The 23,157-nt window shown below is 38.7% G+C and overlaps 1 protein-coding gene across 3 annotated transcripts; it reads right to left on the bottom strand.

Annotated features, from left to right (window-relative positions):
• Positions 1-61: 61 nt before the first annotated feature.
• Positions 62-23,031, bottom strand: LOC117377355 (tropomodulin-1). Of its 3 annotated transcripts, XM_055230827.1 has the most exons (24): positions 22,888-23,031; positions 22,228-22,432; positions 21,998-22,142; positions 21,808-21,913; positions 21,579-21,652; positions 21,425-21,489; positions 21,187-21,357; positions 20,478-21,110; positions 20,203-20,381; positions 19,790-19,976; positions 19,611-19,722; positions 19,335-19,546; positions 19,118-19,252; positions 18,968-19,051; positions 18,753-18,887; positions 18,111-18,221; positions 17,899-18,049; positions 17,185-17,348; positions 16,915-17,108; positions 16,680-16,840; positions 15,533-16,567; positions 14,672-14,863; positions 12,797-12,836; positions 12,636-12,703 (listed from the first exon to the last, which is right to left on the bottom strand). In XM_055230827.1, the coding sequence occupies exons 2-21, from the start codon at positions 22,429-22,431 to the stop codon at positions 16,335-16,337; spliced, it is 3,456 nt and encodes a 1,151-aa protein (XP_055086802.1). In that variant the 5' UTR covers position 22,432; positions 22,888-23,031; the 3' UTR covers positions 12,636-12,703; positions 12,797-12,836; positions 14,672-14,863; positions 15,533-16,334. The 3 variants fall into 3 exon arrangements, with proteins under 3 accessions (XP_033842939.1, XP_033843014.1, XP_055086802.1); XM_033987048.2 differs by lacking the exons at positions 16,680-16,840; positions 16,915-17,108; positions 17,185-17,348; ... (15 more) ...; positions 22,228-22,432; positions 22,888-23,031 and adding exons at positions 62-1,067; positions 1,836-1,935; positions 2,295-2,439; ... (5 more) ...; positions 9,000-9,156; positions 12,424-12,560 and having other exon boundaries at positions 12,638-12,703; positions 15,533-15,956; XM_033987123.2 differs by lacking the exons at positions 16,680-16,840; positions 16,915-17,108; positions 17,185-17,348; ... (15 more) ...; positions 22,228-22,432; positions 22,888-23,031 and adding exons at positions 62-1,067; positions 2,295-2,439; positions 3,121-3,264; ... (4 more) ...; positions 9,000-9,156; positions 12,424-12,560 and having other exon boundaries at positions 12,638-12,703; positions 15,533-15,835.
• Between the last annotated feature and the right edge of the window lie 126 nt (positions 23,032-23,157).

Here is a 23,157-nt window from a genome sequence, read left to right as displayed (position 1 = left end):
CTTAACAGAGGACAAAATACTGTCCTCAGAATACCAAAGACAAGATAAAAGAGAACATGGGTCAAGCAAACCTGCATTTATTGCTTACAAATGTTTACATCCTCTATATTCAGTTTAAACAACACATGTAAAACACAAGCAGTGACAACAAATCAACGATATGTTACAGTGTAACCCTCAGTCATGCATCAGAAGTACTGTCTTTTTCTCTCAAACTGCATGCTTTCACTGTCTTGCTTTCACTGGCTGAGCAAATGTTTGCTCCGTTTGAAGTGAGCGTACCTTCGGAAAAGTAAAGATGATAAAATTACCTTTGTTTAACACTTGAATGCACAATGTTCACATTCATTTGGCCATGAGTTTTTAAACTACAGCTCCAACCATGCAGTTGATGGCATTAGATCTAACCAATGGTGACAACAAAAGCAGCATTATCAAATCACACATTTAGCTCCAGTAGATTAACACCACAAACCTGTTTTAAGAACAACACCCAGATCCACTCTCACGGCTGATATAAAATAGTCAAATTTAAGGATAAACAGCATGTCTTACACACAAGATGAAACTCAGCGTGATTCTACCTTCAATGTTTTCTAGATGATTGCAGATTTTCTTGTTTTTAGTTACTAGTTTTTACTTCATGTTGATGTGTCTACAAATAAATACACCTGTGTGTGCAGCTTGTGGCACACATTCAAAAGGCACATTACAGCATATTCTAGAGTTTAAACACTTTTAAAGAGGCTGGCTAAGTGTGAACATTGTGCTTGTTTAATGGAGAATAAACCCTGCTTAGCTATGCCACAGGCAATAAGTCAAGTTTTCGCTCCATTGAAATAACTCAAACAATGACATTTATGTCAACTAAATGAACACTGCACAAATACAACACTTCTGTGTGCTACACTTAAAGACAATGTTTAAGGCACCGTTGGTAAGTCATCAGAAAACCTGCAGAGTTTGAAACATTTGGAAGGAGGTGGCATAGGTCTGGAGTCCTGATTTTTAAACATTTGTTCGACATTTGGGGAAAATGGGTCCTCCCTCAAGCCTTCTCTTTCTTACTGCAAAGAAAATAAAGACATATTTGGGTAATTAGTACACTCCACATTGTTGACATTTAATTTTGCAAAATGACAGAAAAATACAAGTGTAGAATAGAAATATGCAGCATTGTACAAGATCAGAATGCTGAAATATTCAAAGTCTTAAAAAGAATAAATAGTGGACACTCAGGACAGCAAATAGTAGAAGAAATGAAAAACTCTGTTTGCCAAGGCCCCCTCCTGCAAACTAGACTAATTCAAATGCACGTGTTCCCTCTTTGTGGCTGGAGCTCTACTTTGACACTCAACAAAATACTTGGATTCATTTTGGGAGCTGTTCTTTAGACAAAAACAAATAACTTTATACAAGTTATTACATATATTACAATAATTACATTTTGTATAATTTTCTAGAGGTAACCAGACCAATCAGCTAATGTCACCATATGTACTTAACCCATGTAACAAATTTACTTTGACTCAAATATTTATTTAAAAATGTGAGTTTCAGTCTGATGTATGTATATCTCATGTATTGTTTAATGTTACCTTTTATGTAAATAGTATCATCTGACAAAAAAAATAAATAAAAAAAATCCCTCGTTCTTGGCACAAGAGTCACCCAGACGCTTTGAGAGAGCAGATGGTGGGGAAAAAAGAGAGAGAATCTGTATCATTGTGCTTTGAGGAGAAACTGTAATCTGACAGGGCTGAAGGTGGCAGCAGATCCAGCTCAAGATGTTGGCAGAAGGAAAAAAAAGATATTTGTCATAATATTTTTTGTACTTAGTTTTAGACTTGAACTTTTTCCCAAAGGCTTTCTCCAGCTCTGGGACAGACAGAGTGAACGTGATGGAGCCATCTGACTCTGACCTGACGACCCGGGCTTCAAACGACGAAAGACAAATCAGGATGCAACCAAGATGAGACAAATTACCTCACTTTATTTAGCCATTTATAAACCCTGCTATTCCCCCTCTAAGTGCTGATGTCATGAGTGCAGAAGGCACTGTTGTATTGTGTTTGGCTTGGTTTTCTGGCTCAAAATGAAAGTTACAGACCGATGAGATCACTGCTGTTCGTCTGTGAAAAGCTGATTAGGGTACACTCAACAAGATGTAGTGAAGATTGAGAGTCCAACTTAATAGAACTCAATGCCAAACACATTACAACCAATACTAAATATGGATATCTGGAGTGAATAAGATCATAATATGTGTTTTGTACTAAAGTAGAACTACATACCCAAGTCATTGTTGTTCATCATAGCGTTGGATCCTCTAAGGCGAGGGCCCTGTTGAGTGAAGTGGTAGCCAAACTTTAACAAAGTAGTGTTTTTCTCCAGCATGGCAGCAATCTCCATCTCCACCTTGTTACCTAATGGTTGGCTCTAGAGTGAGAAAGAAAAAAGAATGCACGTGTACGATTACATAATGTGGGAGAATACTTGGACTGTTGCAAAATGCACATAAATGGCTATTCTGTGTGTATACCCTCTGTCGTTCAGGTAGGGCCCATAGCAAAAGAAGGTTGAATTCTATCAACTGAAAACATTAACTACACTATAGCTAACACTAACACCAACAACTGTTTACCGCTGATTACTTTCTTCAGAGACATATTTAAGCCTTTGCAGAGCTGCACAAAAACAAAAGAAGCTACTTGAACGAGTGGCAAAATTCATATCCATACACGCATTCAACCTTCTATTGCTATGAAATGGTTTTTTGTAGTTTTTAGAGGTACCGAGAAATACAGGAGATAGAGCTCAGGTTGCTGGGGTTCACTTTGGGATGTACAAGAATGGAAAAGGTTAGCAACAAGTAAATCATTGCGGTATAAGACATAGTTGTTGTCGATAGCGTCCCAGAGTCCCAGATTGTGATTTGGTGTTTGGTCAGACTCAGGTTTTTACAGGTGGGCTATGTGTCATTTCTTGTGGGGTGAATCTATTTATCAAAGGATGAAAAGACTAGCGTTGCCAAGTTGGTGTCATGGGAACAGTAATGAAATGCAAAGAGACAGATGCGGTTACTCTTGGAGCTAGAAGTCAAATTAAAATAGCATTTACCTGATTGTCTATCTTAAGCTCCTGTAGTGTTGTATTGAACTGCAGTGACGCGACTAATGTCATGATGCCAGCCCCTGTGATGAAGTTGGATTCCACGTTGAGGCTTTTTAGCGTAGTGTTTACTCGTAACATTTCTGCAAGTGCCTGAAAAGATCACATTTGAATTAATAAAGTTCTTAGTTTTGTATACTGCTTAGCATAAATTAACTGTGACCTACAAATGCTACTGGGTCATTACTCCTGGTGCCGACGATGCTAAACCTCTCCACTACAGTGTTCTTCATCAGTGCCTCAGCATAAGCCTTGAGTGTCGGAATAGGGATGTTCTGGGTAAAGAAATAGAACAATAATCTATAAGGTTATTAGATCTATTTTGAAGGCTGATGTTGTGCCACTTACCCTGATGTTGTTGAGGTTGACCTCCACTAGCTCAGGGTCGTTCCTCTTCAGTCTTATCAGAGTCTCCTCCACATCGGTCGAGTTGGGCTCCTCGTCTGGGACAGGTTTATACTGAGTGCACTGGATCACACCTACACACACATTATTGTAAGTCAAATAGCAGTAAAAATATTCAGTAGTCTCAGTAGTTCTAGTAATCATTATTAAAAGTACTACCAATGTGCCATGTTTTGACTTCCTGTTTATTGGTGGCGTTTGACCATTCAGAAGACATAATATTTTGTTGAATTATTAATTGCTATGACATTGGTGCTTTTTTCATCACTCTGAATTCCATGGCTAAAGACAAGCAAGTGACATCTCGGGCCATTTTATAGGTCAGATCTGTAAAGAGGAGAGCTCATTCACAGTAGAGAATGTTTTTCAATGTATTTCTTAAACATAATATAACATAAACAAATGCAAGACAATAATTACAATACACTGGATTTATATAGTGCACTTTACAGTATATCATTCGTTCACTCCTGGTAAGCTACTATTGTAGCCACAGCTGCACTGGGGCAGAATACCAGAAGCGAGGCTTCCAGTTTGCACCATCAGCCCCTCTGACCCCCCTAATGGTCACACACACACCACATTCATTCTAGGCAATGTGGGTGAAGTGCCTTGCCAAAGAACACAACAACAGTTTTTTTGCCACTGACACCCCACTGTGGTGCCTGATATTCAGAGCGGTCTCCCATCCAAGTACTAACCGGGCCTGGCCTTGCTTAGTTTCTGTGTAAAATTTTGATAAAAATCTAAAATAATATAAGACTAAAACTACTGCCTCTTGCGTGTACTTGTAAAAGAGGGCACAAACAGTCACTTGATAAAGCTGTCTGGAATATCCAAACATGTTTTAAAAAGTGTTCTGTACATCAGTGTTTCTGTTAACGTCACCATCTTGTTTTGTATCTTCCAGTGTTTACATGAACTGGTCCTGTCGCTCTCCCTGTTTAGACCATGAGTGTGCCTATAGCTGCTGTGCTGTGTAAACCTCCAGCTCATTAAAAGGTTGTGTATGATAGGGCTCACTATTTCAATTCAACATTACTCTGTTTACAGAATGGGTTCTCGGAAAGTGTTGTATAGAGTGGGCAATATTTAATTCCCAATAATTTGACGTTACATTAACCTAGTTTTACCATTTCAACAGGCTGTATGTTTTATACTTAAAATACTTGGCTTCACAAACCAGAGTATCCTCCTGCACAAGTGAACATTTGGATGACATTACCCTGTTTGGGGCAAGGGACATATACAGTCGTCATATTCACCTTATTCCGGACGTTGCTGTCATTGTTATTGTGACTGTATTCTTTTGTGTGGGGGCTGCCGATCTTGACAGTAAAGAAGTTCTATAGGGACTACAGAGCTGTTTTAAAGCCTCCAGAAAATCAATGCATTGTTGACTTGTTAGTCACATGTAGATAGAACATTTTACACAAATCAACCTACTTTAGCGGCAAGAATTTTCCCAAAGTTTCCATTGAAATGAATGGGATTCCTGCTTAACCTTAAACGCCACCACAAAGAAAGTGTGGTTTAGTAGCATTTAGAGGCAAAAGTGGGCATGGGCGAATAAGGTCAATATAAGCTTTAAGTGTCACATACTGTTGAGTCCTTGTTTGTTCACAATGGTGCTGCTGGCCAGAGCTTCGTAGTACTGCTGATTGCTCATTAGAGTGTGCATGCCCAGGATGGCTGCAAGAAAGAGAAAATTACAATGTTTTGGACCTAATGCAAAGTTAATGAAAACAAAGCTTCTGTGCAGAAAGACTTAGCAAGCAATTCAACTATTTCAAATTACTGGGTGCTACTTATCTGTGGGTAATTAAAATAACACATTTTCTCTCCACATGCATATGATTTTTTGCCACCACAAAGAATACAACTTATACAAGCCTTTTGTTTGCTATTAAAGTTTTCATGCTACATTTAACAGCACTTATTAAGAATTCAACTTCCCTTTATCTGTGTCCCCAATGGGCCAAATGATTCATAACATTCTGCATAATTATAACCGTTTCTCATGCACATATTAGCATGTAGATTTCAGTTACATTCAAGCTGGACGTTTACATGTAAGTTAAGTGTGGAGCAGACATGATGAGCAAGGCTAGGCATGCTGTGGAGCAGGTGATGTGATACCAGAGTGGTGCTAACAAACGCAGAGGTCTGTTACAGGAGGGAGGATGAAGGATGGAGGAGTGAAGGAGGGTGGAGGTGAAGCTGGAGGACATGTACAGCAGGTTAGACCACATGGAGAAGGTCAATTTAACACTAAGAGCTGTTGAGAGGATCTTAATACTTAATACTTGCATCTATAAATGTGAAGTGGTAGTACAGAGTGGACAATGGCTGGTTATTTATGCTATATATGCAATAATGGAAAGCTGTTCACTTCATAATGTCTAAAATCTCATAGACTGCTGATACTAGGCCTGTCACTACATATCGCTACAGAGAAATATTGCGATAAACGATAATACTGAAACTACTTTATGCCACTGACACAATAGAAATAAAGCAAGATAATCCCAATTAACAATTTTTCAATAGATAATATCATTAATAGATGTGTGCTACAACAAATAAAACAGCATAATTAAGTAAAAATTACCCAGATAAGTAATAGTAAGATAGTAACCCTCTGCAGCAACACAAATAAAATCTTCCCTAATATATATATATATATATATATATATATATATATATATATATATAGGCCTAGTTGATACTAAGGAAGCCTTGATGCTTGATACAGATTTCAACATCACAATAATAATAAAACATTATTTTTATATATTAACACAAAACAATAAGAGTTTCTTTAATATTACCATGCTGTATTATAATAGTTCTGACCTTTCATTAATAGTTTTATGATTTTGAATCTATTTCAGATGTTTTGTTTCAGTCACACACAAATCTTACATTTTTAGGCTAAGATTTTTCTACTCTCAAACTGAAACATGCTATTCCACCTTGTGATGTCATGTGGTAATACAGGAAGTGCTCCACTGTGTTTTTAAACTCCATACACCTTCACGAGAACCTTCACATTTGGGTAATTTCAGCCCTGGAACTGCCAATCTCTATTCAACAAAAGGTAAAAGATAACTGTTAACCTGAAAACTAGCACTTCATGACATCACAAGGTGGAGCACAGCATTTTGGGTTTTGAAGATGTAGACAGATTAATAATAAAGGGTAACTCATACATGTGTGAATGAAACAAAACAACTCCAGGTATGTTTTTGATGAGGTAACAACATTATAATCTGGGTAAAAGCTCACAAGAGTCAATTTTGTGTAATATAAGACCTTTAATCTAATGCACATGGACAGATTTACCACAGCCTATGTAGTGCAAACATAAACTGGCCTGTATATTCTGTGTTTTTACCTGCAATGTCACACAGTTCTGCATCAGTAGCGCTTGCAAGTGCCTCTTCCAGCTCTGGCTCCAGCTCCACAGACTCTATGATGGGGTCCACTATTTTCTTAGGAACCCATGCTTTCCCTGTTAACACACACATTACATTACGCAGGCGGGCAAGCTTAAATTGTAAAAGCACACAGTAAATCCATAGCTTCTGTTATATTTCCCTGTTACATAAGTGCTGAATGGTCTGAAAGCACTTGCCACATTTGACCAGCATCTATCATCACGCTCTGGCTGACAGGAACGGCGCCGCGTGACTCGTTAGCGATTTGGGGAGAGTAATTGTGAGATATATTTAGACAGAGGAGAGGAAGGTGGCAGGTGACGCTTTCCACACCACATGGCTCCACTTTGATGATAGACATGAATAAAGCCTAATTTATGGGAAAGATGGAAACTATAAAAATACAAAATATACTCAAAGCTGTTAACAGGCATGTATCTGATTTTCAGTCAGTTTGAGTTCTTAACCCTGTACAATTCAGTCTTTTCTGCCACTCGGATGAAACAACTCACTCTGATAACACAATATGACAAGAAATCAGCTGTCTGGGATAGACTCAGGCAATTATTTCCTTGTGAATATTAGCGATTGCTGTTCCTAATTGGATAAAGTAGCTTCTGTCAGTGATGTGACATTTGTGAATGAGTTGGTTCTTAACGCGAACAGTTGGAAGTTTTTTAAAAGAACTGAATCTTTTTCTTTCCAATTTTTATGCATTTTTTTTTACTGATTTACTCTGAACAAACACAAGAATCAGAACAGAAGCACAGCAGGCAACACAAGTGCGAGATTTGTGCATAAAACAACATAATAACAGTTAAATTATTAGCCTATTATTAGTGTAGTGCAACATCTTATTTACCGTAGTTTTTCATAATTTCAAAGGGTAAACTCACTCCCACTCTCAGTTTGAACCATTTCAAACAAATCTTAGTAATTTCTTTCTATGCCTAAAATGAGTTCTCGCGTTGGCTTCTGTCATATAAATAAATACTAAAGGAGCCTTTCTTTTGAACGGCTCTTTGAAGAGAAGTTATCCAAAAGATTTGGATCCCACAATGGAGCCGGAAGTCCCATCACTAGTTTCTGTATTAATTATTACCCAACAAAACGCTTTTCAAAATGCATAGATTATGTGTTAAAGTGTAATTTTTTCTCATTTAGCTGTTCATATAATCCAATGCATGATGAAAAGAGCATTTATCTTGACTAGAATTCTGTCCCACTCTCACCTCTTGTTATCCATCATCATTACGTTACTCGGGAGAAGCCACATTATCCTACGTTTTAGACATTCATTTAATAAACTCTTTCTTTAAGTAAAAAAAAAATGTGACAGGTGCAAATAGAAACTGCAGAGAGGCATTATTCGGTGAGATTTTGTGCAATTGTTGTCAAAATATTATTCAGCCGGTGACGTGCAATTAAATACAGCAAAACAGTGTCTAAATGTGGAAATTGTGAAGGAGATTTCTCAAAACCACAAAGACTTAAACATTTTAGATTCCCACACATTTGCAAATACACTACCAGTCAAAAGTTTGGATAGGGATGCACCAATATAGTACGAGTATCGATATCGGCGCCAATACTGAACATTTTTGTGGATTGGATATCGGCTTCCCAGATACTGGTTCAGACGATATCCCATTTGGGTCTATAAGTTGGTGTAATAAAACAATTTACTAGCGAATAAAATTTAACTTGTACTCTTATAAAGCTGCTCTGTAGTCATGTTTTATCTTATGCTGTTTGTGTTTAAGGAAATTTTAAGGAAATAAATGATACTTTCAGTCTCTGCCCTAGAATCGGTAGACTTATTTAACTTTATTCTTTGCTAAATAATTCCATATACCTTCATATCTATGATTCTGTATATAAAACGTAGAAAGTAACAAATAAACACTGAGGGAGATGGTGAGTCCAAAGTTTTGACTGGTTGTATACAGTAATGTGAAGTAAATGCGGCTTAGAAGGTGGTACCTCTTTTCTCCCCAGTGAAGGGCACCAAGTCCTCTCTGTCTGGGTGCTCTTTGGCCTGCTTCTCCAGATGAGCCATGAGGTTGTCTCGCTGAAATGTTCCTGTCGGAGCTTTCTTTGTCTGGTCTTTTTGCCGTAACCCAGCTGGCAACAAAGCATTCTGAAAAATTGTAATAAAAAACGGCTTTGAAAAACAGTTTTTTATAATTTAATATTTTGAAGGCATGGGACAATATTGAAATTGTGTGTGACGATTATTATGGCCAAAATAACTGCAATAAACAATTATATCAGGATAATCATTAAAGTTGCTGACAATTTAAAAATGTTATGGATATGAATCATTAACAGTTGTTTATAGTTAATATTATAAGTTCCAAGTTTATAGTATTTATAGTATTGTACTTTGTTATCAGTGAAAACTATGCTCCCCCCGTCCCTGTCGACTCCCCTGTGGATAAGTTATTTTTTTCTGCACATTCTGGAGATATAAAGGCAATTATCTTTGTTGGCGATTATCACAATTCTATAAAAAGTCCCACGAGAAATTATTTGTCTCACACTCAAAGTATTCCCTAATTCAGGCACAAATAAATAGGTTAACTTTACTTTTTAGCATATTCTCAAATACTACTATATTTTTGTTTTGGTGGATTTTGGACACCAATAAGATTAAAATATTATTAAAGAATTTGCTATTTATTTTCATTCAAATGCTACAGTTTCAGTTCATTTTAAATCCTGAAGTCACTCCAAAACCCCCCCAGAATCCCTGAATTCCTGGTTGGGAAACACAAGCTTAAAGTGCCATGCTACTTACTCTGCTTCACCTACATTAAACTCCGCACTGCACAGTTGGCATCTTAAGCCTGTTACAATGCTCAAATCTAAAGGGTGCTACATTTAGCTTCAAATCTTATCTGTTCACTCAGCGCTCTCAAGACAACTTTTATATCAGTGTTCATGTCTGTGTTTGTCTTCGCTTTTCACAACTTTCCAAATGATTTCTAGACAAAAAATAAATGTACAATTAATAAATGTAGTTAATATGATTGATTGAGATTCAGGAGCAGAACCACGCCTCAGCCTCCTCCTGCTGCTCCTCTCCAGCGAACCACACCTCAGTTCAACCACACCTCTAATTACCCAGAAGTCTTATTTATACGAGTCTCCCTCCCACCCTGCCTCTTGTTCATCTTTCAGTCCAAAAACAGAGCCCCCATCCTGAGTCTCTCCACAGCCTCCATATCTATTCATATAAACAATAAATATCTTCATCGTATACCATTGTTGTTGTGTGGTCCTTAGTACTGGAAGTAAAAATGTTTTTGCAGCAAACGTTTTGTGTCATGTTGATGGTTTCAGTATCAGTTGTTTCAATCAATAGTATATGGAGTTTATATTATTATTAGCATGTTATTATTAGCAAAGCCCAGAATATAATCATGTCGTGTCACATAGTTACTTTATCTCTACTCCTCTACTCCAGATTATGTGGTGACCGTGGTATTTTTAACACGAGACATGACACTACTATACATTTGTACTAGCCAAACAATATTTAGGTAGGCTTTGAAGCATGATATACTGCTACAGATATATACTGTGATAAACGAAAATAATGAAACTATTTTATGCCACTGATACAGTAAGAATAATGCAAGATTATCCCAGTAAACCATTTTAAATAGAGCGTAGCATTAAAAGGCCTGAGCTGCAACAAGTAAATAGCAGAATGAACTCATAATTAGCCACTGAAGTTATTTTTTCAAATCTCTACAGCTCAAAATCTTATAATTTTACAACAAAAATACCCAAAATCAACTCGCTTTTACAAATGTACACAAGATAAATTTTGAGCCTAAAAATATATTGTTCCAGCTTTCACATATTGAAACATAAGTATAAGATATAGTATAGATCAGGGGTGTCAAAGTCAATTTCACCGAGGGCCACATCAGCAAAATGGTTTGTCTCAAATTTGCAAAGATATAAAAAAATATGTCTGCGTAATTGTTTAACTCCTGATAAACTGACATTTTAAAGACAATCATACATTTAAATTTACCTTGTCGCGGGCCACGTAAAATGAGATGGCGGGCCGCATTTGGCCCCCGGGTCTTGAGTTTGACACATGTGGTATAGATCTAGTAATTATCGCGACAGGCCTATATTTAGGTATTATATAAAAAGATTTATCTGCGTGTTTGTTTGTTATTTTGTTTTTGTTTTTCTTAATTGATTATGTTTTTCAGTTTTTTTATTGTTGTTTTATCAGTCTCAATTTCTTGAACTTAAACCAGAAGACATCATTTTAATTTCTTAAATCCAATTAATTTCCTGCTCCAAACAGCACACTATAACTGACAGAGGATTAGCTTTAGATTTCTCCAAAAAAAAAAAAAAAAGCCCCAAGATGAACATCTCGATTTAATAAAAATTTTATTAATTGCACAGCCCTAATCAGCCTCACATACATCCATACAGGCGAGATATGACTGAGACAAAAACAACTAAACTCCTGGAGAATGCAGTGAAAAAGTCAAACCCAAGCACTTCAAGTGAGTCTAGTGGATGATGTTAAATCCAGCTATGACTGAATCCATCTTAAACAACAACAGCAGCTGAATGCACTGTTCTGGATGACTGGACTGTTTTCAGAGGCTTACTGGAAGTGATGTGAGCCGCTCTGCCAAAAAGGTTCACGATGCTCTAAACCAAATGGGCACTTAGCTGTTGTGACATACAGTATGCAAGTCCCATAAACAGACACAACCAGGGCGCAGCAGCTGGGCCGGTTTATTGTACCCACGTCACTAGCGTCTCCAGCGGCCCCACTCACTGTTGGCATCGGGCGTGCGGATGCGGATGAGCTAACACACGGGCTACTCCTGCTCTCTATCACTCATCCTGTTGGCATTGTGGGGGATTGCAGCCTCTTTATGAGTAACTGGACATCCAAATAAAACATATTACTGCTGCGGGAATACACCAACGGGTATAAGGTCTACACTGAGCACATCTAAACAATCCACATAATGGCACACTTACTATGTTAAGGTAAGTGTACTTATAGTGTAGTATAGGTGGTATCTACTGTAAAATTGTATTCTACTTGAGCACAGAACTTTACTATTTGTACTTTGTTATCTGGTTACTGTACTGTTATTTGTAAAGATTAATTTGTTATGGTGGTGAATGTAAAAAGAGCCGGGTTCAAATGACGTATCATGAGCTGCCACTGCACTAATAGCACAGAAAATATTTACGCTACTGCCATTCATTATTAACGGGCTTTAGGGGAATTAAAACATCTTTGGTCTGACACACTTTGACAGGCTTTAAATAACCCGCTCCCTACTTTCACAAAACAACAACTCACTTCCTTCAGGCACTATAAAATATAATTTCCTTATTTCTCACTCACATCGGGATCCAGCTCCTCAAGCTCGTCCTCTAATCTCTGTAGCTCCTCCTCTGATAGTTTCTTCAGCAGCTCGTCTTCATCGATATCCCGGTACTTTTCCATCTCCTTCCTCATGACCGACATGACGGACGGTGCACCTGGAAACACAAGGTTGAGTCGAACAAGTGGAATCTGGATCTAATATACACCAGAGACACTAAAATGATTGTCTTACCTTGGTAACCCCCTGTGAGAAGATAACACTATAAATATGGGGGTCGGAAGAGGGCCCCAAGGATATCTGTAGGTAGAAGTGGAGAAAAATAAATCAGATTTGGTGTAATGGAAAGTATGAGTTGAGAGATGATATAAAAATGGTATGGATAGAACTCACCCTCCTTTAGATGTGCAAAGGCAGCCAAGTGCCTGAAGCTCTACAAAACACAATAAAAACGCACAGATTATGTGGGATTCAGGTTGATTTTTTTTTTCATTTTCAGTGTCATTCGTTTCTAGTCACATGTATTAGTCTGTTCAATTTCTTTCAAGGATCGCCAGAAAATAGCATCCAGGTTTTTTACACTAGACGTCCTCCTTGATGCATTAAAAAGCCAGTACAGGCAGTTCAAACAATGAGTGTGGACAAACAAGTGAAGGGGCACTGAACTAAAGTGAAGTGGTGTAGCTTGTATTCAATTACACAGTGTGATCATAACTTCAGATCTATCTCACGTACATGACTCACTACATTTTAGCAGTGGTGCAGGCATCAATTTTACTAAAAGATTTATGTAAAAGAATGAATGCTTGAGCTCTTCCAGTGTTTTTCAACCTTTTTGATGCAACACTTCATTTTGTTGAAAAGATACTGTGACACAGTAGCAACTGAAACATTATCTAATGCTATGGTGGAAAGTAATGAAGTAAAACTAGTAAAGTACTGTACTTAAGTAGAATTTTTAGGTATCTTTCCTTTGCTTTAGTACATTTTGAACAGGACTGAAAAGTGAAAAGTACTTTTCATATGATTTGAGGGGTTATTTTTACCATGTTTGTGGTAACATCCTGACTAACGTTTTCGCTCAAACAAAAATAAATAAACAAAATACATAATAAAAAAAATTAAGACATTGAATCATATTGCTACTCTTCACATATATATATATATATATATATATATATACACACACTTTTTTATCAATATCACTACATTTAACACTTTAACAAGTTTAAAAAATACATGTATTTCATACAAGTGTTGTACTCTTAAAGTACATTTTTAAACGGGTACTTAAATACTTTTAATTTAGTAACTTTTTACCTCTGTATCTATACTTTCACATTTAAGTAACAAAATTGAATACTTCATCCACCACTGATCTAATGGCACTAATTAGTGTAAGTCAACATATGTGTGTGTACTTTATGTCCAAGTCACTGTGTCCAGCACTTGGGATTTTGCTTTGGTGGCCGTTTGGTGTCTTTTCTGATTCAGAGGTTTATTCAGGCCATTCCAAACAATATTACATTGGATAAATGTGTGAAGACAGTTCTATTATAACAGAGGAGTTAAATAGCCATTTGCCTTTTATTTTCTCCAAATATGACAGGAGCTAGCACTCAGCCTATGCACAACTGCTAGTATAAACGAACACTCCATAGCCTGGGCTGTATCCTGTGACTGACCTCTTTTGCTGTGAAAAGATGTCAGAGTGTCTCTGCTTATTTTCTCTCAACACTTAAAAGTCAACCAAAGATAAACCAAATCTCTGGTTCAAATGCATACTCTCTCTGTTCCAGATTCTCAGCTGTGGACAGATCTGTTATCTCCTCTGACAGTCACTATTGGACAAACATTTGTGGGTCACAGCATCAAATGCAGAGCAACTGCAACAAGCCCAAACTGTCCACAAGGCCTAAAACTACTTTTTCAAACTCCTTTTGTACATTTGAAGATGCAGTATTTAACTTGTCTTGTGGGAGAGTCCATCACCTGCTTCTCTCCATGAACATGTTGTTGCTTTGCCAGGAATATTCCACAGAGGCATTAGACTAATATGTCTTGTTTATTCAATTATAGGCGATACAGGTACAGCTTTTTTTGTTTTGTTTAAAAACACCTCATAAGTGTGGAGTTGCCTGGTTGTCTACATGGAGATACACAATGCCATAGAGTGGAACAGTCCAACATAATAACATCTGCACATCAGGTGGTGTTACATACTGCACCTTTCAGCTTTACACTTCTCAAATGTTTGCTTTGGCTCACCTCCTAAGTGGAGATTGTGCGTGCTGTTGTTGTGCTCTGCTTTGTCTAGGCTTCAGCAGAAGACACACTCCAAAGATGAAGAGGCAGGCTGAGCGCCAGAAAGCACAGCAAGTCTTCTGGAAGAACCTCTGATGAAGTCCAACAGTGTCCACAGGTCACAAAAGAGCACAGCACCCTCACAGTGATCTGTCTCTAAGAATAGCACACACATTATTCAAGTCAGTGGTGTGTGAAAGGGACGTAAATGAGAGCAAGTCCGAAGAGATAAGACATTTGCAGATAAAGGAGTTTAGTTTGAGTCCAATGAAGTTTATTACCAAAGCAGAAAATAGAGCAAGATCTAATGCACAGAAAGGATCAAACTCAGGCAAAAACAAGGATTTAACTTTTGCCTCTTCACACATTTCTTGTAGACAAGACAAATTCAGGACAGCATATTACAAACAAAAAATGCTTTCTAATAGTGTATAATTCAAACGCTGGTGACACTTTTGTAGTGAGATGATAATTTAGTGAAATTAGGTCACATGACGTGAGGCCACAGGCTCAGTGTCATCTGTCAGACACAAACTCGGTCATTATGAGCTTTTAATCAAAGTGTGAGGAGAATGTGAGTAAAGGACAGCTTTAACACGCACAGAGGACATACGGCTTTAAAAGGAAAACACAACAGCCAATAAAACAAGATCCATCCTTTGTTTGATGGAAACTCTGCTTACGCACAAACTTTAACCGAGAGCAGTTGGGAGCAACTTTTTTCAACATTTCAGTGTTACACACAGCATGTACAAAAGTCTCATGTATTTCACTCATTTGTCTCTATTACAGACTTCATTCTAAGTTGTGCATGCATTTCCGTACCTCCTCCAGCACTATTTATAGCCGGGCGTCCCGCCGGGTGACAGGACGAATACTTTGACCAGATATGGTTTCCTCCAGAGCAGAGGACTCCACACGCTAAAACCGCGCTACTTCCAATGCACGAACCAGCGTCTCCAAACTGCGCCGGACGGGCCCCGGGCCGCGCTGTGCTCCTAAATTCAGCAAGTAACAGCGGCCATTTCTGTCCAGGTCTGCTTTAGTTGAGAGCGCAGTGACTGAATCTCATCTCCCACTAAGGGCAAACTAAACTTATGGAGGCGAAGATCCTCCTCCTCCTCCTGCCCCCCGCGCGGCTGCCCTGTCACTCTGCTGATGTCATAGACTGGACCTACACCGAGCGAAACCAGAGCAAAACAACGGGACAGGAGCAGCCAAAGCAGGCTGGACCCTCAAGGACAGCCACTCAGTCAACTTCAACGGGACTCGCTTTTAATAGAAGACATTTTTACCTTATTTTAAGTCAAATACTTTTAACAATTTTGTTCAGCGTGATTTAAATCGGGATAAAGTTTAGTTACTTGGCGCTGAATAACAATATTTACAGACAAAATTAAGTGCCACACAACTGCATGCAAAGGAACAAAACATGCAACACACGGGTGAGCAAACATATTCAATAATCACAGTTCGTCAATTTACAGAACATAAAACTATCATTGGAAACATGACCAAGGAATATTAGTGATTACCTTTTTTTTTAAGAAAATTCAATTTACAAACAAGTAGCTGCTTATCAGCACATTTTGTGTCTTTGGATATTTTTGAACGGTACATTGTAACCCTAAGCTGCCATGGTCAATTCACCACCAATGTCAGCCATGACAGTATGAATCCACAAGTCTCTGTCCTCCATTGTTGTGTCCACTAGGTACACAGTGAGCCTGCGCTCCCATGGTGCAGCCCTGACGTCTGGAGCCTCCTGGACACTGTCCACCTGAGCCACCAGCGCACGCTTCTCTACATGATTTCTGAACACTATGGACGCCTCTTCGGACCATTGGAGCCGTGACAACCCTGAAGAAAATAAAAGAAAATAAATGTACCATAAACAAGGCCTCTAGGCCTGGCATACACTTAAAATCCAGTATAGATAAACATAAAAATGAATTACTGTGATTAAACCCACCTGCCAGTTGAGCTGTTATAGCTTGGAAAGGCAGTTGTCGAAATTGTTCAATCAGAGGTTGAATTGCTGTGCTTCTGACCAACTCATGTTTGCCATGGTCCAACTCATAGATTGAAATCAGCCCATTTGATAAAATTCCTTTGACAAGCACCCGATGCCAGCTTTAAGGAAAACAAATGAATACAAATGTTTTTCTACAGTAGCAGGATCAACAGGATAATTGCAATTAACTAACTTTTTGTCAATTTTAGCTGCATACACCTCTGCTTTCTTGATTTCTGTCTGTGAGCTAGTCTTTGATGTTTTGTTGTAGTAAAGAACCATTTCACCCATCAACACCACAAGTTTGTGCAGGTCCTGCCATGGCTGCAGCACAAAGTATCCCGGATGACAGGCCACAGGCACAAACACATCCATGTTTTGACCCATCTGACAAGAAAGGTTAGATTGCATTTATATAAACAAAGTATGTGCATAATTCTGTTTACTAAAATATACATGTTACCTGGGGAAGATCCAACAGTGGAGGCATTGACAGGGAGTCCATTTTGGGGCTTGTACACTTTACAGACAGACCCTCTTTTTCTAATCCAACTGTTGTCGCTTGGTGGGTATTGGCAAAAGGAACTGAAGTCTTGATAGTCAACCTCTCCACAAGTGCACTGAGCCCTACATGTATATAAAAATGCTTGAATAATAATAACAATGATAATAATGATAATACTTTGCACTGTATGGTCCTGGTACCAGATACCCTCATAGAAACACATGCCGAGGTTGTTTTCACACTGCCACTGTGTGTAAAAGAGACTGACCAGTTTGGATCATCTTAGTATCAGTGACACGTCTCTTCTGCCTCTGCACAGGTAAGACTGGGTCTGTCTGCATCTCGTTCAAAAAGCTTTTTCTCTGCTGTCACCAGCGCCACTCAGCCCTCATGGAGGATTTAACCATAGGTGAAATAAAAGATCACCGCGTATCGCACCAGGGAAGTGCATGTGCATTCACAGGGGTCTGTTCACTTGAAGCTCGTTGTCATAGAGATGAGTCTGGTGATCGGTTGATGGACTCATGTGGCTCATGGTGCATGTTCGGTGTGAATGATGTGTGGTACATGTGAATAAGACTGACCCAAAATTGAAGTAAATGGCACTAAAACTAGTATGTGCTGGGACCAGGCCAGAGTGCAAGAACATGTGTAAACAACCTGAAACATTACCTGTGTCTGTCTTGTTGTTTATGTGTTTCTGATAGAGCTCTGACTGGACAAGCTGATGGTTGACACTGTTTTCAACCTCCAAACCGTCTACTCCAAGGAACAGGTGCATGTAGACAAGTCTGTTTCCCTTATGATAATCTAATTTGCGGATCTAAATATGAAGGAAAAGTCAATAAAGATTAACTCTGTAATACAATTATACACCACCTTACCGTCATTTTAGCAGCTTCAGCACCAAGAACCACTTTCTTAACCCATTTGACAGCCTCTGGACTCCAGCCTCCTTCTGGCACTTGGACATCTTCCAGCCTACATCTGATGGCCTAAAGAGCACAAAGTGTCTCATTTTACTGTCTAATGTTAATTAGGCAACCAATATTACAGTTGGGCCTTATTTCACAGATTCAGTGTTAAAGCAATGTCATTTAATTGTATTAATTGCAGTGCCAGAAGCAGAAGATGAGGAGGATTTGTACATTTCCAACAGCTGACACTTGTGTGCTGCATACAATTTACACCAGTCTTCTGTAGATAATTATATAACATCCAGTCTTTTGAAACACTTCCAAAGGCAACAATTCAGTTTAATTAGTTTAATGTATGTAATTGCATTTAAAGCAGTTTTTTTTTTATTAACTCTCATATTTTCAGCTTTATGTTAATTAGTTACCATTTCTTTTCTCTTTGTCAGTGACCATGTACAAACGCATTAATCTTACAAAAGAAAAGGTGATTTGTACCAGACTTAACTACTGCTACTTTTCATCTGCAGTCCCTGGACAGTCACCTCTGATCTGCACTGAAAGTGGCAACAAAGTACAGAGAAATGAGGAGACCAACTAGTTTAAACAAACCTGTGGTGGGATGATGATGAAGTCTTTGAGTAACAGTGGGGGGATCTCTCTGAGCTCAGTGACTTCAATAGTCACTGTCACTCCAAAGTCAATGAACAGAGTCTCTAGAACCCTGTTACCATAAATATTGGCGACCTAAATAAGAGACATTTCACATAACCACATTTAGTTAAAAGGGTATTGCAGAGTTTACTTCAATTAAAAATACTTAATACCTCCACTCGTGACCATTTCCCTTTGTAGCGTGCAAGACACAACTTCCCAGTGAACGGGCTGGAGACCAGAGATTCTGATGTTACCTAGAAGACACACAGAGGCAAAGTAGATACAGTGGAAAAGTATAGCTGATTTTTAGAGACATTTACCTGAGTTTTAAAGAATGCCTCTGTTTGCTCCAGTAACTTCATGAGTCTGGCCATTCCTCTGGATGGTAGCTGGCAGTAGATAATGCCATCAGCACATACATTTGTGACACTCACATCCTGATAAGTGACATTTATCTGGGGATGAACACACTTAGTTTAGTAAATACATTACAAATTGTGTCAATTAAAATTGATTAAGAGCACTTTTGATGCTAACAGTGAGCGGGTTGTTCATGGTCTCGTCCTGCAGAACTTTCAGACAGGCTGAGTTTATGTTGAGGTCTTCAGCTTCCGAAGTGTCATACAGCACCACAAGAGGAGTGTCATTGTGTTGACAGGGCTCCAGTGTCTCCATTAGAAGAATCTTTCCAATGGCCAGTTTTTCAAAGATGGACAGCACTGAAGGGTGGGAGCTAAAATGTTCAAGACCTGGAAAAAGATTTTACTTTAGTGTATCTAAGTGTATTTGATGGCAGTTGGCACAGGTCTTTACCTGCCAATTTAACATTAATAGCTTGAAATGGCAGAGAGAGGAAGTCTTGGTGCAGCTCCCGGAGATTATGTGCACTTGTCTCTAAAGAGCAGCCATAGTCCAAATAATACACCTAAAATCAAAAATACAAAGTTTTCTAAATTAATGTGACACGACATCACTTACCCCACTAAACTTACCTTGACCTTTTGTGGATTTATGACCTCCATGACCTGTGCTCTGGCCACATCTTCATCCTCTCTGGCAGCTACAAGCTGCCCAATCGTGACCTTACTGAGAGAGTAGCCTGTCAGTCTTTTACTGTAAAAGCTGCACATCGCTTCCTCCATGGCTTCCTGGGCATTTGAGTAGTTTTTGCCAACATATCTGAGAAGAAAGGCATTTTGAGGGCTTGCTTTACAAGTGAAATGTTCAATTAGGTCCACATGATATCAAAACTTTTTCACTGAATCTGTTTGATCAATTCACTGTGTCATTATAAACCTTCAGATTACATGTAAAATGTAAGTTAATACTAGAGCTGTCAACATTAATTGTGGTTAAGCCGATTAATTTTTTTTAATTGTTGACAGCACTAGTCATTATTTTCTACCTGACAGTAACTGCATTGCTGCCTTTGGCATCAGTGACCAGAACTGATGGGTACTGCTCTGAGGGAAAAGCCAAACGTGGAGGAGCTGTGGCCCCCACAACCTCCAGGCCTGAAGGAAGAGGGTGAGCTTGCTCTTCTGTGGTCTTCGAGTCACCTCGGCCAGAGTAATACAAGATTGCCTAGTGATAAAAAACCCCAAAAGAAAATGTGCTATTAACGATAAAGCTATAAACAAATGATAGGAGGTGAACCAAACTTTAAAATTTAAAGCTTACCTTCTTCTTGTCATTGGGAAAGGGGTATTCTACACTGCAGATGTCCAACCAGAGAGACAAGTCATCAAGTGCATGTTCAGGAAGTGGCATTTTGTACGTGTCTTCAAAAATCTTTGGCACAGCCTGAACCCAAAGACCACTGCTGTACTTGAAGAGAAGTTCCTTTACTTTCTGTCGTACATTTTCTGAAATTGTGCTTGCAGAAGCTGCTTTGGGGGTTTGAGGTGACAGATCCGATTTTGTGTTGAAAATAGCCTTTGAGAGAGTGTGAATGTCAGGACTAGGTTGGAGAAAAGAAGCTGAGCTGGAACATGAGATTTGGGCAGCTGGAAGGTTAGGACCATCTCCAAAGTCAGAGTTGATAAAATGGGGCACCAATGCTGGAATTGGAGAACTGACCATATGTAAACCATCTCCAATAGCTCCAGGAGGAAAAACAAAGGTGGGTTTTGCCATATAAATTTTGGGAACAGGCGCTGGAGCCTTCTCTGGAGTTGACGAACGGGATGAAAGAGGTGTGGAAGCTGGGCTATTGGGTGATACATCTGGCCCATTGGTATTTCTGTATGTTGGAGGAGGTAGAGGAGGGTATATCAAACAATCAGCTCTGTTGGTGATTGAAGGTTTCTCGAGCTGTTGATAAGTGAACATATATAAACCATTATTTGAAATCAAACCTGTGATACATGAAGCTATATTGCAGCCTTACAGAACAAATGTGTGTCCACTTTTCCAGCTCCAGAAGGGTCCTGGGATGAGGAGGCCGATTAAAGATGTTATTGTAGACTGCGGGTAGTTTGGACATCCATAGTCCATTCTTGTATTTGTTCAAGACTTGAGAGAGTCTGCTCTGTTCCAGCTCCAAATTAAAATCATTTGGCTACATGAAGAGATGCAGTCATTCAAATAATAATGTTGGTGTGAACTTTGCTTTTTCTGTTTCTTACATTTATTTGAACAATATCATCTTTGTTGGCTTGTGTTGAGGCCATTTCTTGGGTGGGAGATTTGACTTGAGAAAAGATGAAGCAACAAATAATGGTTCCATAATACAATTCTAAAAATAAACTTGCATACATATACACAGAAGTACTTAGCAACCTGGAGGCCTTTGGTTTACAACTGGCGGTCTTTGGTACACAGAGATGACAGAACTCCGCCGAGGGTCCTGCTTTCTATCATTGATAAATTAAGAAAGAAATATGATTAAGGTAGAGGATGTTATATCCAAAATAATGACTAAAGGGATGTTATATCCAAAATAATGACTAAACAACAAGCCAAAATGTTATACAAAGTTTGAAAAAAAAACCCAAAAAAAACACTCAACCTGACATCTCCTGATGCACTGAAGCCTCCGGAGCCTTGAGCAGGCTGTCGGTTAATGGTCCTGTTTGAACAGTTGGATGGCTGCCGAAGAGATGCCTTGGGTTTCACTAAACAATCAGTTAGGTCAGGGTTTATTTTATATTACTAGGGCATAAAGTACAGAATATCCATAAAATAAACAGGCAACCTACCACTGAGGGCATAGGGGTTAGAGGGTTTAAATCTCATCTTGCAGTTGACAACCTGAGATCGTCCAGCTTTTTTGGAGTTTTTTTGCCGTGCCACCAATTCAGCTATATGTGCTGTTTCTTTGCACACAGTCGCAAAACATACAAGCTATAAAATATGAGTACATTTGAATATATTTTGTATTTAGATTTTTAAATGTTCAGTGTTCTTGACCAAGTAAAAGAGCCCTCACGAAGCCCTGACGAGACTCCAGGCGGACCACAGATGGGATGCTGCGGAGGTAGTCCTCCAAGTTGGAGAAGCCCAGTCTTTTCAGAGGGATGGCCTCCCCACAAAGTGACTTGTAGTCGGCCTGCAGGCTGCTGATATTCACGCCGTTTTTGCTGGACTGCAGCACAGACCTGAGCATTTTCTTTATGGATTCACTGTCTGCCATCCTAAAAACACTTATGTTAAAATTAGACAAAATATACACAAAGGGAAAACCACAGACGTTATTTTTCAACAGACTTAAAAACATTTCACACATTATGGAGATAATTTATTTGCATAAGTGTCCCTTGTTTAGGATTGCCTGACACATGAAACGCTGATTAGCTTGAATAAAGTTAAGGACTCAATCAGTGACAACTATAGCTTTAGCTACTTGAAATAATATGTGAAATAGAAAATGCTAATGCTATTCTAATGCTAATGCTAATTCTAATAATCTGAAGCACTAGCATATGCTAAGGCTAACGGTTAGCCTAGTTGACACTTTGAGCGGTACCTTATCATCGGTACTTTCAATGCCAATAACCAAGTTCATAAAACAATAGATGTAGAAAACAATACAGTGAAGTTTAAATAGTGATGTGTTAAATAGAATAGGATAACGGTAAAACTCTCCTACCTAAAACTCCTGTAACAACGCACTACCCGCGCTCGAGCTCAGGCGGAGGTTTGAGCGCGTGAATCTGCCGTAGGACGCATGAGGGAGGGGCACTGCGCGAGCACGCGAGCACCCACACACATTTATTTATTCTTTTTTTTTTTTTTTTTTTTTTTTTTTTTTTTTTTTTTACAATTTGACCAAAAATATTGCAAAATTATCCGATGAATATGACACAAAATAAAATGCGGATGGACCTGCTGTCTGTTGGAACATGGCATCAACAACATA

The sequence above is a fragment of the Periophthalmus magnuspinnatus genome, chromosome 1 (genome assembly GCF_009829125.3).
Source record: "Periophthalmus magnuspinnatus isolate fPerMag1 chromosome 1, fPerMag1.2.pri, whole genome shotgun sequence".
Taxonomy (NCBI): Eukaryota; Metazoa; Chordata; class Actinopteri; order Gobiiformes; family Gobiidae; genus Periophthalmus; species Periophthalmus magnuspinnatus.
This window is presented reverse-complemented; position numbering and strand designations above follow the sequence as displayed.